Source organism: Rattus norvegicus, chromosome 16 (assembly GCF_021556685.1).
Source record: "Rattus norvegicus strain SHRSP/BbbUtx chromosome 16, alternate assembly SHRSP_T2T, whole genome shotgun sequence".
In the NCBI taxonomy this organism is placed as follows: Eukaryota; Metazoa; Chordata; class Mammalia; order Rodentia; family Muridae; genus Rattus; species Rattus norvegicus.
The window spans coordinates 1,286,938-1,303,857 of record NC_141549.1 but is presented as its reverse complement, the minus strand read 5'-3'; the positions used below and the strand labels follow the sequence as shown (position 1 = coordinate 1,303,857).

Below are 16,920 nucleotides of genomic sequence, written 5' to 3'. Positions count from 1 at the left end.
AGGAGCTTGAGGGAAGAGACACTAGGGACAGAACTATAGGGAGGAGGGGCAGTACACCTCACAGGAGGTGCTCCAGGACTCAGCCTGAGACTCACCACTTCTTGTGGCCAGCCCCACCCAACCTGTCTCCACCCACCCAAACTCACTTTTTGTAATGCAGTGCTCAGCGGGCAATAGGCGCTTCTTGAGGAGGCCCTGCAGCACAGAGCGCACAGAGGGTCTGTGGACCAGCTGCAGCACGAAGAGGTGGGACTACAGAGAGAACAGAAGGGCTCAGTGAGGTCCACAGTTCCCAAACCTGCTTCTGGTTGACCCATGACTATGCCTCTCTAGGAGAGGGTACCCAGGAGGAAGAGGGGCCTGGAAATCACGAGGCCCAGGACTGTGAGGCAGAGCCTCTGGAATGACTATCTGTCTTTCAAGCTAATATGGTGGCTTTCCCAACTGAAAAGCAGCTGAGGTTACAGGACATAGGGCATCAGGACTAGAACCTAATACATTTACTGCTCTCCTGTCCTTTCTGTCCTTTGTCAAGTGAGTCTATCTCTGCCATTCTTCCTCTAGGATGCCTTCTAGGACTGTGCATCCCAACTCTTCCTGCTATGGCTGTGCATGAAGCATCCCCAGCCTATAACAGGCTTCATCCCCTCTGAAAAGACAGATAGAACCAGAGCATTTCTTTTTGGGCTCTTCAGAGACACCAACAGAATAAAGCAGGCAATTTACTTCCCTATACGTATCCCAGAGAAGCCGATATCCCAGCCTCTGATTTCTAGGGACAGGAGGAGAGTTCTGGGGTGGTCCTAAATCACACGAATTGGAGGGATATGTATGTGTGCCTCTGGGTGCATGTGTGCAAGCATCTGTGTGCACATGTGCACTTATGGGAGTGCATGTGGATATATCCTTCCCACAGGACAACAGGGATCAATTTAATGCCACATTTAGCAGAGGTGGGTCTTGGAGTAGGGGGAGGTGGTAGGGATATGAAAATTTTGAGACAAGAGTAGATTACAGCTCAGCCAGCTGAATAGGGGTATTCGTGCCTGGGATGGCACAAAGAAATAAACAGGAGGTGTGTGGAGGCCCAGTAGAGGCCGAGTGTAGAGGGGAAATGGCTGAGTCTAAGAGAAATGGCCAGAGCATAGCAGCTTAGATCACTTTGGATATAGAGAACCATATCCTAGGGTCTAGCTGGAGACTCGAGGGAGGCTGACAGTGTGTTCCCAGTCCCGCTTGGCCACTCTACTCACACAGCAGCAGGCGGTAACGGTGATCTGGATGGTGTTCCGGCCAGGCTGGCATACATGCTTGAGGTGCAGGGGCTTGTGGGAGGTCTTGTTGTCCCCCCGCTCGATTGTGAGGGGTGTGGCGTTGACGCTGACCTGCACTGAAGCTGGCCAGTTGGTGTTCATCTGCCGATCCTCATGATGGTAGCACTTGAACTGCAGCTCCAGGTCTGACCTGGGGTGGGCATCATCATCCTGAGTTCCCAGGGACCCTTCCCCTTGGCCACAGCCTCTCCCCCACCCCATCTCTAGGAGCGGTGGTTCTCACCCTTCCTAATGCTACGACTCTTCAATACAGTTCCTCACGTGGTGACCCTCGGCCATAAAATTATTTTTGTTGCTACTTCATAACTGTAATTTTGCTACTGTTATGAATCGTAATGTAAATATCTGATATGCAGAATGTCTGATATATAACCCCCAAAGGTTTGTGAGCCACAGGTTAAGAACCACTACCTTTGAGATTACCCCTCCTACAAATACGAATCTGTGCTAACATCCAAAGCCCTTGCATTTCTATATCCTACACGATGGCAGCCATATCCACAGCCCTGGCTGCCCCGCCTGGCTAACTGACCCCTCCTCCCCATGACATGGTCAGAAGGCCAGAAAGACAGATATAGCAAGATCAGTAGCAAGGCCCATGTGACCATCTCCAGGTGGAGGCAGGAGTGCCATCTTTGGCCCATGTTTGCCTGTGTGCCCAGAAGCCTCAGGCCTCCTGCCTTATATCTTAGCTCCTGTGTCCTGAATACAACCCAGATTTGCCTGTTGCAACAGTCCACTGAGTGTCCAATGCTGGGTGAATTCGAATATGCTGGGAGCAGAGGCCCACTTCCAGTACCTGGGGAGGCTGTGCTGGGATGGAGCTCCAGGCCGGGCCTTGGATGAACCTTGCTTAAGGGTCAAAGACCCAGGAGGGCTTTTGTAATTTAGAAGCCCCCAGTTCAAGTGTTAGCTCTACTTCTTGCTGTGAAAACTCACATTCTTTGAAATATTCCTCTAGCCTCAGTTTCCCCTTCAAATCAAAAGGAAAAGCATTGCCTCCTTCAAGATCTCAGAGGTCATGTGCGAGCCTCCTGGCCTAGGCACTTGAGCACAATCCTGTGAGTGGGCAGCATCAGACCCTGGTTGCCCCCTTGCAATCTATAGATTGGTGAGCCTGCCCAGCCCAACCCTGCTGTTCTCAACAGCCTCTTCTCTTCACCCTGGCAGCTCTGGCAATGGGAGTCATGTTCAGATTGATGCTTCCTTTTGCTAACTTTTCACCTTGAGATAGCCTCTTCCCAGCGCATAGTGCTCTGCTGGCCTCCCCACTCCCCAGAAAGTCTAGCCAATACTCAGGGCTTGGGTAACAGCTGTTACTAGCTGTTGATGCTTGGTCCCTCTCCTGCTAAGTCCCCTGTGACATTCCCAGGGCCTTGCCTAGTCCAGGGCCCTGTCAGTGATGCTCAAGCGGGGACTGTGACAGGAAGTTGCTGCTAACATCTGTGTGGGATCACTCCAGGGTAGGAAGTTACCATGTAGGCCACCTCACCTCCACATCAGCGTCTGGTGAACCGTGGGCCGCAGGTGGAACACGTGGTTGCTGACAGCCAGGTTGTGCTCCAGGCGGAAGGGCTCCAGAACCACGCCATCCCGCACGGGGAATGTGAGCCGTAGCTCATCATTGTGGTTGGCTGGGCAAAGACAAGGAACATATGAGTAAGTGGCGAGCACTCCAGCCTTACCTGTGCCGGTGCTGGAGTGGGACTCACTCCCCCATGGGACACTACATCGGGAAGCATGCTCAAAGAGCACAAATGTGGGCCACGAGCCACAGAAAGTGAGGTGTGCCCAAGTTCAGGCTGGGAGCCTGTGGCTTCCTCCACCTTAGCTGGCTCACTCCACCCTGCAATCTCATTTCTCTCATCAGCCTCTCAGTACCTGGAGATCCATGCTTTTCTGGAAGTTGGGGATAAGGAGGCCTATGGGAAATCCATCCCCTTCATGAAATATCACTGGGATTGGGAAATCCTTGTTCTCAGCCCTCCTGCCTGTTTTGCATAGCTCCCACCCCTGGTAGCCCAGCCCTGCTCAGCCCATCGTCTGAGCCCTCTGGTCCTGCCCACGGAGGGCCTCCGAGTCAACGGAAGAATAGATGGCAGGGGCTCTCACCTGGGGGTGGTGGCAGAGCGCTCATATTTGGCTTGATATCAGGTGGGAAAGGTGGCTTGACATCTTGGCTGGGGGACAGATAGGGAGGTATGCTGCTCCCGGGAGTCATGGGGGGTGTGGGGTTCCCTGGAACGGGCGAGTGGGGGTAATTTGCCACAGGAACCGGCCTAGGAGGCTGGAAAGAGATATCAGAAATAGGTTGTGAATTCAGAGAGGTAATAGGTCAAGCTGTGGACATATGTTCTACCTATTCCAAGTCCTACCCTAGGGCTACCCCTCCCAGCAAGGAAGGTGAGTCAGCAGAGGACTCAGGCTTTCCTGCAGGATCCTGCTTCTTTGGGAGGACAGAAGAGACTGGGAAGGACCTTGTCCCTCATTAAAGCACATACTGCTGAGGCCCCTCAGGGCTAGGTACATTTATGGCTTCCCACAGCCAGGGGTCAAAGGGGACACAGAGGCCCAGGGTGCTGGACTTATCTGACCTACACCAGGAAGAAAAAGCAGCTGGCCTCCCCATACTATGAGTCTAGTCCACGTTCCTTGACCCTGTTCTGGGGGCTCGGGGGAAGAGTACCAGCCCCCCTTCCTCCTCACTGTCTTTGTCTGGTTTTCTATAGGGCCCATGCTTGTCTTTGGTCCCACATTAAAGCAGTGGACTCTGGGTCCTGAGCATGTCTATGCCTTAGCACATGGCCAGGAAAGTGCATCCCTTACCCGTGGGCCCCTAAAAACTCGCAGAGATGCTGGGGTGGGAAGGTAAGGGGGTGTGTAAGCCTGCTGATGCCGGCTGAGGGTCGGCTGGACTTTCTAAGCCCTTACCCTGTTGACGCTCCCTTGGCTGTAGCTGCTGTAGCTGCTTCCAGAGGAGAAAGTGTTGTTCTGTCCGTTAAACTGTTCTGGCTGTTGGAATGAAAGAAGGCAGAGGAGTGAGCAGAATGGCTCCATGGCCCGACCCCCTTGGAGACACGAGTGCTGGGGAAGAGGGTGCTAAGATGGGGTCTCTAAGACTAGTGTGAAAAACAGAGGAGCCTGAGCATTGCTTCTGTTGTTCACAGATAACATTTTAGCAGACGGATCCCATACCAGCAACAGGGAGGGTGCTGAAATGAGCACCTTGAGCAAAGATGGCAGACAATCTGGAAGTGTAATATACAGAGGGTTCCCTTCTGAGAGCAGCAATGAAGAAGGGTGAGCGCTCAGAGATCTTTATCACAGTAGCACCATAAAGGCGAAGCGAACGCAAGAGAAGGATGAGGTAGAGTGGGATCACCTCTGAGGGCTGCTAGGCAGCCACCAAGACAGCAACAGAGACATTTTAAAGCAACGAGCATACAACATATGCAGGGGGACAGGCTCGGGACAAAGTGGTGGCCACGTTCTGTCTTTCAAGAATCGTGCCTCCTCTGCCATCACCATCCACGTACTGTGAAGGAAGGAGAGGGAGGCTACCCGTCTGAGTGCAGACAGAGCTGAGCACCCACAGAAAGCCAGCACTGTTCCCCTGCCTGCTTCTCAATTCAGGAATACATGGAGGATCAGAGCGCTGATGCAGGTGCATTAGATATGTGGGTGCCTGGGTGCCCTGACGGTGGGACTCACCTTGTAATACTGCCCCATGTTGACTGTGGGGGGTGGGTACTGCCCAGTGCTGGGTTGGCTCGGCATCCTTTGTCCGGGGTAGTTGGGAGATGTGAGTGGCCTTGGGGGATTAGGGGTGGGGTACTGGCCTGGCTGGGTGGGGAACTGGCTGTTTGGTCCATATTGCTGGTTTCCATAGTTGGGCTGTAGGAATGGAGAAAGGGCAGGGTTGGTCATGATGATATATTCAAATGCTGCGTCTGGGCCCGCCTTTTTTAAAGATTTATTTTTTTTTCTTTTTTTTTTTTTTTGGTTCTTTTTTTTTTTTCGGAGCTGGGGACCGAACCCAAGGCCTTGCGCTTCCTAGGTAAGCGCTCTACCACTGAGCTAAATCCCCAGCCCCTAAAGATTTATTTTATTGCCCACATATATACGTGTGTACTATGTGCATGCCTGGAGCCTGTGAAGGTCAGGAGAATGAATCAGAGTCCTACAATTAGAGTTATGGATGGTTAGGAGCCATCATGTGGATCCTGGGAACTGGTTCGGGTCCTCTGCAAGACCACTCTTGACCACTGAGCCACCTCTCCGGCTCCCCTACTCCTCTTACACACAAGATGCCCTCTCTACCCTGTCATAGGAGAGACTGAGACAGAAAATATTGAAAGCCTCCACTTGCTTTGACACCCAGGGCCACTACATTCTGTATGCCCAGACAATAGGCCACCATTCCACGAAACCGTCCTTTTGGAAGCCTGTGTCCTCAGAACCCCACGGATGCTCAGAGTTCCTCAGCTGTGTCTTTGAGGGGTTCAATCTTAAAATATTCCTTTGTTTCTCCCAGTGCTTATGTGGGTACCACAACGTGTCAGGGAGATGCAGGTCACAGGATTTGTTTCCAAGACGTGACAAGTCCTGCAGCGAGGCTGATATGGGTAGCGCTGTCCCTACGTTCAACACTGAGCAAACAGCTACCCAGTGCTCCATTCGTAACAGTGTCAACTCACTAGCTATACAGCTGTTGGAGAACTAGTCAACGAGGGGTGGGGAACACAACAGCCCCTCCTGGACAGGTTACTGAGAAAGGAGACAGCGCCACCTTCTGACATCGTCCCTATCTGGAACAGTGGATGACCCAGGGGTACCTGTAACTTAGGTACCCAGAACATGGTGTTCCAGAGTCCTTTGATTTCTATTCAAGAATATTCCCTAAGAGTCTCTCATCCTCTAAGCTCAAATCTGGTTGGTAAGAGCGCTCCAGTGCCTGGAAATACACATCAGAGTGGGCTGTACTCAGGATCTTTCAAGGACTCTCACTGTGGGGGCGGATCTGCTACTCTGGGCCACAGTGAGCTCTCACCATGGTGTGAAGTGGGCAGTACCCGCCTGTTCAGCAGGGTACAGGAGTGTTGTAGGGGGCCAGACAACAAGACTGGAGCCTGAATTAAAGTTGTAAATTTTGAATTTTGTTGAAACAGGATTTCTTTGGTTCTTTTTTTTTTTTTTTTCGGAGCTGGGGACCGAACCCAGGGCCTTGCGCTTCCTAGGCAAGCGCTCTACCACTGAGCTAAATCCCCAACCCCGAAACAGGATTTCTTTGTGTAACCCTGGTTGTCTGGGAACTTGCTCTCTGGACTGGCCTAGAACTCAGGGATCTGCCTGCCTCTGCCTCCCAAGTGCTGGGATTAAAGGCATTCACCACCAATGCCTGGCTAGGTCGTGCCACTTCTAACAATATGCACACACTGTCATGAGGTAGAAGCCAGAGCTTCCTGACAGGGACCACTCAGCATCTTATAACCTGGACCAGCCGGGAAGCAGCAGTGCTCTGGGGAGGACTCCTAAGAGCCGAAGGCTTGGCCTCCATGTAGGGCTTTTCAATAAGCGAATCTTCTGTGGTCTCATCTCAGATGAGCAGCCTGAGGCTCAGACATGCATGCCCAGCACAGTCAACGATCTCTCAGGAGGTTGAGGGTAGAGGACGGTTAGAGACACAACGGTGTGGGGCTGTGCTCTGGAAGTGAAGCCATCAGCTTAAGGCTCCAACCCAGGGCTAAGAAGGGGCCTATGGGCCTTTGAACTTCTCTCCCTGAACCGGTGTCCACTAGGTTGAGGCCCAGGTCCTCAGTTGGCCTCCTGGGTGGATAGAAAGCACCCTAGCGCCCTATTCTTGAGTCTCAGGCTTAGGATACCTATATCAATTATGACATCATCCAACCTCTGTGAGAGTGGCTGCTGAAGGGACCTGTGGGGACAGAGAGCTTTTGCTTTCTTGGGATAGAAATCTACTCTGGCTCAAGCTGAAGACCACAGCCTTGACCAGCTAGAAGGAGATGGAGAGAGAGCAGGGTGCCATGCTCAGGAAGGGGCATCATGATGTGTGCCAAAGACGAATGTCATTGGAGCGGTGTGGGATGGGGTGAGGCATCTGCTGGGCAAGGATCCCGGTCTCTGCTATATTCTGAGTGTCACTGAAGCCTGGTGACATTTCTTCCCAACCCCTCAGCTTACACAGAGTTTGGGACAGTCTTCTGGGATGGTTTCCTCTGGCACTTCTGCTGGGAGACCCCAGAGAAGGCACTAACTATCCCTAGTAGAGCAATGACGATGGAAGTAGGCCCTAGGGACACTGTCTGCCACCTGATGGCCGTCCTGATACACACAGCCTGTACTAGAGGGTCTGGTGGCAGCCCTCACTCTCTAGGTGGTTCCCGGTCTTGAGGTCCTTACCCAAAGTCATGCATTAGTATCTGAGCATGGGCAGGAATAAGTGGTCTCCATGGTTTCTGCTTCTACACTTGCCAGCCCTGTAGGCCAGGGTAAACTGTAAATAGCATTGACTAAAAAAGCCACACACACTTGCTTGGGGTTGCTTGTTGTGATTTGTTTGGGGTTTTCCACAACAGAGATGGCAGTAGTCAGGGACTAAGACTCCAAAACCCAGTCTTTAGTCCAAGTTCTCCAAGTGGCCAAATTGTGCCCTTTCCAAGGCTCTGTCTATATGGTCCCTCTGTCAGTCCACCCTCCCCACCCCCAGTCCCCCATCTGTAGTCACACTCACCTCTCCCGGGTATGACCTCTTTATGCTCTGAATAGGAAGGGACTGGGGTCGGGGGCCTGGGTAGGTCTGCTGGGGCATCCTTTGCCCGTGTGTGCCAAAGGGGCTGATGCCAGGCGGTCGGGGCTGGTTCATGCCCATGGGAGGGCCGCTCATGCCCGAGGGTGTCATGCCAGCTGCCATGCTGGCAGGGTTCATGCTGCCCCCCATGGAGGCAGGCCCCCGAGGCCCGGGTTGGTTCATGAATTGGCTGTTATACGCCTGGGTGGGACCCATCTGGAAAGAGGAACACACCTTCAACGGGAGAAGAAGAAAAAAAAAAGAATAAAATGCCACATGCATTGAAAGTGCAGGGAGGGAAGGTTAGGGGGCTAAGGGGAAGGCATGCTTTCCCAGGGGCTGCAGCTAGGAACCCAGAAGTCTCGAAGGACCCAGGCCTCCAGGGCTCACTACCGCCCTCTGCAGGCCTCATGGGAAAATGCAGCTGGAGGGTTTGGGTAGGGCGGGGGAGCAGTCACTCGGAGGCACAGGCAGCATTCTCAGGAAGGCAGGCAGGGAAGGGCTGGGAGGGGCACAGGGAGGACACAGGAAGAGGAGGCAGATGAGGATGGAGGCTGAAGCCCTTTCCTGAAAGCCCTAGCCTTGCCCTTGGTCAGTGGCCAATGGAAACACACCCACCATACACTAAGCAAGATTTACCCAGCCCACTTCCTCCTGCCCACCCTGTACCCTTCCTCCATGTTTCTGCCCTGCATGGTTACGGGGTTCCCCTCTTCACACCCCACCCCATCCCTTTGAAGGTCATAGGATCTACGTCAAGGCCTGGTAAAATCCACAGAATAGGTTAATGGGACAATAGTGACCTCTGGGGTGGGCAGGCTAGTAACGAAGCCATTTTAGGCACACAGCCTACTGTTTGGTAAGCAGGAACTCTGAGACCGATAGCATACCTCTTGCCCCATATGCACTCGTGAGCTACCAACCCACACAGAACGTAGCACACCAAAACCCCCTGCCACACCCAACCATTCTACCACACCCAAACACAACATCCTTCCAAGGATACCCTTGGCATTGACACTCAAGACTTCCCCAGTGTGGGTGAGGCCAGGCCAGGAGGCAGGAACCCTTACCGGTCCATACTGGTTTATATCCTTATTCTGTGTCTCTTGCAAGGCTGCCACTGTAGCTGTGGCTGTGGCTGTGGCTGTGGCGGCTGCTGCTGCTACTGCAGCTGCTGCAGCAGCAGCAGCTGGCTGGGTGAAGTCAGCAGGAGGCCGGGTATGTGGAGGGATGCCCATGCCTGCAGGGGCACTAGGACCCCCAGGGTAGCTGTGGAGGAGAAGCAGGAAGCAATCAGAGAGCACTCCTTTCTTAAGCTGACCCTGGGACACGCCCAGGACCAGGAGGAAGGCTACACGATTATATAGATGTGTTCCAGGCACGTAGCTTGTGGATGTGAGGCCCAGTAGGGGACCTGGAACTTCTGAGGTTGGCAGCTATTCTTGCTACTAGTGATGACTAGGCCACTTGTTTTCTGAATCTCTGCTGGGGCTAGGACATTTCCATAGCGCTCCCTTGGCCACAGCTCACCTTCTAGCAAGCGCTGACCTGAGAACTGTATGGTGCTGAGTGCTGTGCATGTGGATCGAGGAGTTTGAGACTCCTGTTTGAAACTACAAGGCCAGAAATCCAGCAACTTTGCCCCTAGAGCTAGGGAAGGGTGGCTTGCCTGCTTCTGTCCCTTCCTCACTGCGGCCTGAGGTTGGGGGACTCTAGTTTCCATTTCATCCTTCTTTTCACAGCTCTCTGAAGGAGACAGGTGGAGCCCACTGTCACCACTCTTCAGTCCTGCCAGTTCACCTCATCACCTTATAAATCCTAAAGACACAAGGCTAAGAAGGGAGTGAAGATGTATCCTCTCTTCCCTTGTGGAGTTGATGCTAACCTGGTCAGACACATGGCAGAACTGTCCTCATATCCTGGACCAGGCAATGTGGAGCTGGCATTCAACTAAGAGTTCTTCCTGGATGTGGGTAGGCAGGCACGGCTAACATGCCGCTGTAGTCGGTCACTCACCTGGCTCCGAAGCCCCCGCTACCAGGGTAGCCGGGCCGGCCGTACATGTTGGGCTGGATATAGGGCTGTGCAGGGCCAGCTTTGGTGGAGAACTGTTGCTGTTGCCCTGCAAATTGTGGGGAGTTGAGGCCGGGGTTGCTGGTGCTCATGCCCGATGCCATGGGGTTGCCACCTGGATTCATAGGGTTGCTGGCATTGGCCATAGGGTTCCCGAGAACCTGCAAGCAGTGAGAGAGAGTGGCTGTCACCAAGGTCTGTACCTGAGGCAGCATGGAGAAAGAGTAGCAAGAAGACACAGACTGGAACATGGCAGGGAGGACACAGCAGAGAGGAGCACAGGAGTGACTTGCATAGGTTAGCCAGGATGGAGTGAGGCCAAGGTTCACAAAGCCAGGGCTCCAGAGAGGGATGTGAGGCAGGTCAGTAGTCCTTGGCAATCATTAGCCTATGCAGTCCCAACTCTGCAATAGGGCTTGGTGCCCAAGGGTCTGGACATGGATGCCCTGGGCACCTTTGTGACTTTGGCCTACAGGTTGTCTGTGGATGAAGACCCCAGGGAAGTTATGACAGCTCCCTCCGGGGTGGCCTGGCCCAGGTCCAGCAGTGGGGGACCCTCTGTTAGGACAGAGGCAAGGAGAGAGAAGAGGAAACAAGAATGGCTTGTCTGGGAAGGCAACTGGGTTTGTTAGGCTAAGGCGCCCTTTACTGAGAGGTGAGATCTTAGGAAAACCTAATCCAGGCCATTCAGAGCCAAGGGTTTCCAGCCGAGAGCCCCGAGGTCAGTAACACACAGGGAGTTCTCGCTTGCACAACTAGAGGAAACATGGTCTCAGAAGGACACTCGTGGCCTCGTCACATAAACACCTCCCTCTTCTATCCCAGAAGGCCCTACAATAGGGGATGGTCCTCAGGCCCAGCTGTGTGTCTCCTGAGGCAGCTGTGTACCCTTCTGGAGTGATGTGTCTGTAACTGTAGTTATGTGTCTGAGGAGGGCTGTCAAGGCATGGTTCCCCGGAGAATCCCAACTCAGGGGAGGAAGAAGAGACACTTGTGCCTAGAAGGAACCAGGGCTGGGGATGGGACAGGTTCTTACCTGACTCTGGGAAGTGTTGGTCACTCCCCACACCGTGGTGACCACGGAGAGGGAGCCAGGAGGCTGATTGGTGTTCTGCTGCCAAGGGACAGAGTCATAAGGAAATGACCCATCACTGTAGAGAGAGAAGAGGTCTTCAGAGCTGGGGCAGGGCTCAGATGACAGTGTCTTCACTTGACCTTTGCCCCAGTGAGCTCTGGGGCTCCAGGCTTATGACAGCGCTTGAAGCAGAGAAGACGCATCTTCCCTGGGAATAGGCCAGGCAGACATGACTCTCCCCCGTCATTGCTGGGGCTACCCCTGTGGTAGCTGCTTTAACTGGGGCCACAATCCAGTAGCTATGCAGCGAAGAAGCCAGCTAGTGTGACCTAAAGCTCACTCTAAGCCCCCTCTTCAAGTATGGTGATTGTTGATGACCCCCCACCACTGCCCCCCAAACAGTCAGACCTCAGCATTGTCTCCACAGGGGACAGCCTGGTCCCCACTTTACAGAGGCTGGAAGGGCCTTGGCGGAATCTTGCTTTTATCCTTATTGTCAGTACCTCATGACAAATTTTAGCTGCTGAACTGAGTCCCACTGACCTGGACTTGGGATTCAGGCTTGGGTTACCCTATCACCCTTCCTCTGGGCCTAGGCCCAAGCCTGCCTGGGTTCCCCAACTCTACCTCCAAGTCCTGTGCCCATCTCTACCTGGCTGAGACCTTCCCTCACCTACAAGTCAGCACCATCAGGTTCCAGTGTTTATTGGGTAGACTCTAAATGTACTCCAGAATGATCTATCCCACCAGCTGGTCCCTGAGCCTTTACCATGCCTCCTCACTCCAGCCCTATGGCGGGCAGCTCTTCCCAAGGAGCCCAAGGGCAATAGAAGCCAGGAATCTACCTCCTCTCATCTCAGGCTTACAGAGCGCACTCAGCGAGGCCTTCCAGCCAGCCAGGGTGGTGTGGGAGGAACGAGAGGGGTCTGAAGTGATGTACAACATTAAGACTTGCCAGGGTCCCTAGCCTCACTCTAGCTTGCTCTTACTTCCTCAGTGAGATCCATAAAACACTGTACCTGTGCCCCAGAGCAGCAGAGAAAATGTCATGTGTGACGCTCTCTTCCCTGGGTCTGCCTTCACTGGTCCGTGTTCACTTCCTGTTTCTCTGGGAAGTCTTCCTATTTCTCGTAATGTAAAGGAGCACCCCACCCTGTCTTTTACGTATTTTTCACAGCACTTATTACACATTTGATTATTATCTTCCTAGCCTCTACTCCAGAATCTACAGTGACAGGCATCCAGCAGTTTTGTGGGACAGAGTGGATTAAAGGCCAATGGACGAACAAAGTAGCCATGAGCCAGGCCTTGAACAGGTCCTGAGCATGGAGAAGAACTGCTGGGCAGGACCTGTATTTTTCAGGCTGTGGTGACTGAGCCCTGTGGCCTGTGCTCTCACGGTGGTCAGAGAATAACTCTACCTCAGGCTGTTCTGGACCTTGCTGCAAGGCCAGGTCTCCATGGACCTGGAAAGTAGTCCTGGACACACCCCTTGTAACCTGACCCCACAAGTCTCCCACACTCTCATTTTTGAGAAGAGCCTGAGAGCATTGCCTCATGTATTGCCCAAATCCAGGGGTGGGTCCTGGTCCTGGTGCCCAACAGCATGAAGGGGCAGAACACAGTGAGGAACGGTTGTAGCCGTTGTACGGTTGTAGCTCAGTTGGGAGAGTGCTTGCCGAGCATGCCCAGGCAGTCCTGGAGAGAAACATTTACAATCACCTTATAACCTCTGAGGGGAAGACAGGAGAAATCAGAGGTTCAAGGTTATCCTCAGCTACGTGGAAAGTTTGAGTCTAGCCTGGGCTGTATGAGACCTTGTTTCAAAACAAACAACCAAATAACCAAACAACGTAACCCCTAAACCCAAACTAAACAACACAAAACACAGTAGCCCACAGTGGGGATGAATATTGCTCTCTCAAGGCACCGGTCACTGTGGACTGAGGATCAGTACCAAGAGGCTTAGTCAAGAACATACGCACAGGCCTTGGGGGCTGAGCAGCACATCCTCTAGAGGATTAAGAGGCCTCTATAAAGTGATGCAAGGCTCATTATTCTTGGTGTGAAATGTCAGGGCTAGAATGGGGAGAGAAACAGGTATGGCTGACCAGACAGAACAGGGCCCAGGAGCACCGGTGGTCGACTGAGGACTAACTGTAGCTTGTCAAAGTGAGGCTTTTGGCCAGGCTAGAAGGGGCTTCTCCAGGGAGGGGCTAAGACACTGCTGGCATGAGGGACCTGGCTGGGACACCCTGCAGAGCACGTTTTCACAAAAGAAAGAGGAGACCTCTGACCATTCATTATCCTGCTGGATTCCCAGCTGGGTGTGCTAGACAGACCCAGGTTCTCAAGTGGGAATAGAGAAAAGTCTGTCTTTCCCCCACCACACCCCACCCTTCAGATGTTTCACAAACTCCGTACCACCTTCCAGGCCAGGGTCAGGTCCATGGAGGTTTGATTCAGGTTCTAACAAGCAGCTGAACAGGTTCAGGGGGGCCTTGTCTCTCATCACCCTAGCTCCCAGGTTACTGCATCTAAGGCCCCTACTACCCTTAGCCCTGTGGCTGGGCCTTGTGGGAAGAAATCAACCTTTTCCTGTTCTGCCCAAAACTGACTGAGAACAAAGCTAGCCGACGTTCCCCAAATGGGCTCTCTATTGTCTGGTGACTAGGTTCACTGTCCCAGAGCAAAGGCGATCATATACTCAGTGTGCATGGGACCTGTGGGCTGCTGGATGCATACTGGAGAAGCAAGTGACAGGCACAGAGGAGGGTGGCTGCAAGATTCACGACAGGAGTGGCATCCACCAGCACACTGACTCATCACCTTCTAAGGGCTCTCTACAGGCACCCACGGCATTGGCCTGTGATGTGTCACCTCTGCCTGGACTCTCACCTCTACCTCACCTGTCGCTGTGTCCAAGATCAAGGACAAACCGAGCTCCAGTGCCAGCAGGGAAAGGGGACTGGCTGGAGTTGGAGGAGACTGAGAGACAAAAGGTCCTGGGGGAGAGGGGCTCTGGGAAATGCATCCCAAGGCCTTTGGGAGAGGGTAAGCATTGCACACTGGAAGCCAGGATGGAATCCTGGAGTCTTAATGACCAGCACTGTTAGTGACCTCAGACTCCTCAGCTTTCTTCTCTGGGCTCTTCTTAAAAACAGACAAACAAATAAATAAAATGGCGCAGTGGTGCCAACTTCAATTCCAGCCCTCAGAGGGCAGAGGCAGGTGAATTTCAGAGGCCAGGTTGGTTTACATAGGGAATTCCAGGTCAGCCAGAGCTACATAGTAAGACCCTGTCTTGGGAAAAAAAAAATTGTGCATGCATGCATGTAGAAACACGTAAGCCATGGTACACATGTGGAGGTCGGAGGACAACCTGTAGGAGTTGGTTCTCTCCCTCCACCACATCAGTTCCAGGAGATCAAATAATGTAGTTGTCAGGCACCTTTGTCCACTGGGCTATCTCAATGGCCCTTTTTGCTTTCTTTTTAAAAACAATTTTTCTGGGGGGCAAGAAGGGCCTACCAACAGAGCAAAGGTTGGTCTTGGAATTTTGACCCTCCTGCAGGCTCCTCCCTTGTGCTGGGATATAGCCTGGATCTTTGGTACTTTTGGTTTTCCCTTTCTGTATTGCTGGCAATGAACCCAGGGCCTTGGGTATGTAAAACAAGTACTCTACCACTAACCCACACTGCCCTCTCTGCTCTAAAGGGGCTGGAGAGGCAAGGAAGAGCCTGTGAAGAGGATATCAGGCTAATGTTTGGAGGGCGTACAAGTTCCTGGGGATCCTCATGTACCAGACTTTGTCCTACTATTCTTCTTAGAGATGAGGAAACTGCAGGTCAGAAACCGGGGCCCAGTCCCACGGCTAGAAGGCATCAGCCTGGCTCCATGCCATGTCTATGTAGCGTACTAGGGCCTCTCTTTGGATTGTAGCAAATCCCTGGCCCTGGAGAAGCGAGATCACCCTTGATCTCAGAGGCTCCAGCAGCTTTGATTGTAATCAAATTAATAGATAAACAAGATTTATTAGACTCTTAATTAGCTTTGCAACACCCATTTGCATAGAGACAATGTGCTAATCACAAATGGCTTTTTAAACCACTCATTAAAAACCTGGATGAGGAAACAGGAGTTGTTGGGATAAAGTCCAGAACACCTCAGGAACACCGAAGGTGCCCTTCTGCCCTGGCAATGGCTAGATCCTCCCAGCTTCTATCTTGGGGTTATTGGGTGGGGGTGGGGGGATGGAAGATGTTTCTGTGGCTCTTTAAGTGGAAGATGATCTTGGTGTGGTCAACAGTGAAGCTAACACAGGAGCTGAGGACTTTTACAAGCTATCGTTAGTTCATTCTCCTCACAGGCTCACTGATACACTCACCAAGTGCTTTGGGAGCAGCCTGGCTCCTCCCTACATTTCCCTCATGGTGATGAGTAACACCATGTCTCTTTGGGACTTCGGGAGTTCAGAGAAGTCAAGGGCTTTGATTGGAGGCATAGCACAGAAATACTATGGTCCCCAGGGCCTCTCCAGACCTCTGGGTTCAGGTAGGGTTTCCAGCTCCCTAGTTTCTCCCTACTTCTTCAGAGCCTCCACTTAAGGACCTACAGTCTCTGAACTCCTGGCTCCTCTGAGTACCAAACTCTAGGCTTCCCAGTGTACAGAATGCACACCACCCTTAGTAAGAAGACAACAGCCCTTTTGAAGATACCAGAGTCGGTTTCTCAATTGCAAAGACTTGTTCTCTCTTCCACTATGTTTAGGAATTTACATTAGAGTTTAACAGGTGCTGGAGCCCTCCAGAGATCCCACAGGGACATGCATGAAGGTTACAAGGAATTCCTGGTCAGTGGTTACTGAGTGTCCTCTCCATAGTTCTGGGTTTGAAGAAGGGTCAGGCACTGGCCATTGCTCAACAGTTGCCCCACCATAATGTGGCAGTGTTATAGCAATTACCTAGGGTAAGCCCTGGATCGGAGCAAGGCATGGGCTGTTAGAACCCTAAGCTATACCCTCACAGCCCTGAACACACTCCTCTGTGCCCTACTTCAACTCTACATGCTGTGTGTTCTTAGGCAACTCATTTCCCACTCTAGGCCAGGTTTAGTTTCCTTCTAAGTTCCGTGACCTTGCTATGCTTCCAAGAGGAGTAGTTCAACTGATCAGCCTCAACCCCAGTCAATACCCAGCAAGCGCACAGCTCCCAGCCTGCCTCTGAAAGGCCACCAGAGACCACAGAATACATGCTACCTAGGTCTTGAAGCTTGCAGACCACTTGCTTTGCATTGTCTGTTACCCCGATGGATCTTCAAGGCCCTGAACCTGTCATGGTAGCAGAGATGGGAGGACCTTGGGTGGCTTTTTACACACAATATTTTTAGGCAAAACTAGTTTAAGGTTACAGAATGCAGGTGGCTTCTCCTCAGCCTTGGATCCTCCGTGGCCTACCTTCAGGAATCCTCCAACAACCATCTCTTCCTAGACATAGGACCCAGGACTCCCTCTTTGCCCTGTCCCTATCTACAAGCTCCTAATTTTGCCCCAGGAGCCTTCCTCCTCTGCTGGTAGAGTCTGCCTCTAAGTAAAGGACCCAGGACTCCCTCTTTGCCCTGTCCCTATC

General features: G+C 52.6%; 1 protein-coding gene across 20 annotated transcripts in view; it reads right to left on the bottom strand.

Moving 5' to 3' along the window:
- Zmiz1 (zinc finger, MIZ-type containing 1) overlaps positions 1-16,920 on the bottom strand; it is a 205,277-nt gene that overhangs the window by 12,562 nt on the left and 175,795 nt on the right. For 10 of the 20 annotated variants that reach the window (NM_001108393.1, XM_087588553.1, XM_087588559.1 and 7 more), the window contains 10 exons: positions 11,255-11,369; positions 10,162-10,379; positions 9,216-9,414; positions 8,086-8,376; positions 5,046-5,228; positions 4,266-4,346; positions 3,447-3,621; positions 2,827-2,968; positions 1,254-1,464; positions 147-252 (listed from right to left, as the gene is read on the bottom strand). In NM_001108393.1, the coding sequence (NP_001101863.1) occupies positions 147-252; positions 1,254-1,464; positions 2,827-2,968; positions 3,447-3,621; positions 4,266-4,346; positions 5,046-5,228; positions 8,086-8,376; positions 9,216-9,414; positions 10,162-10,379; positions 11,255-11,369 (1,721 nt within the window). The remainder of the gene's footprint in view (positions 1-146; positions 253-1,253; positions 1,465-2,826; positions 2,969-3,446; positions 3,622-4,265; positions 4,347-5,045; positions 5,229-8,085; positions 8,377-9,215; positions 9,415-10,161; positions 10,380-11,254; positions 11,370-16,920) is intronic. The other 10 variants (XM_087588556.1, XM_087588563.1, XM_087588555.1 and 7 more) reach the window with 1 other exon arrangement.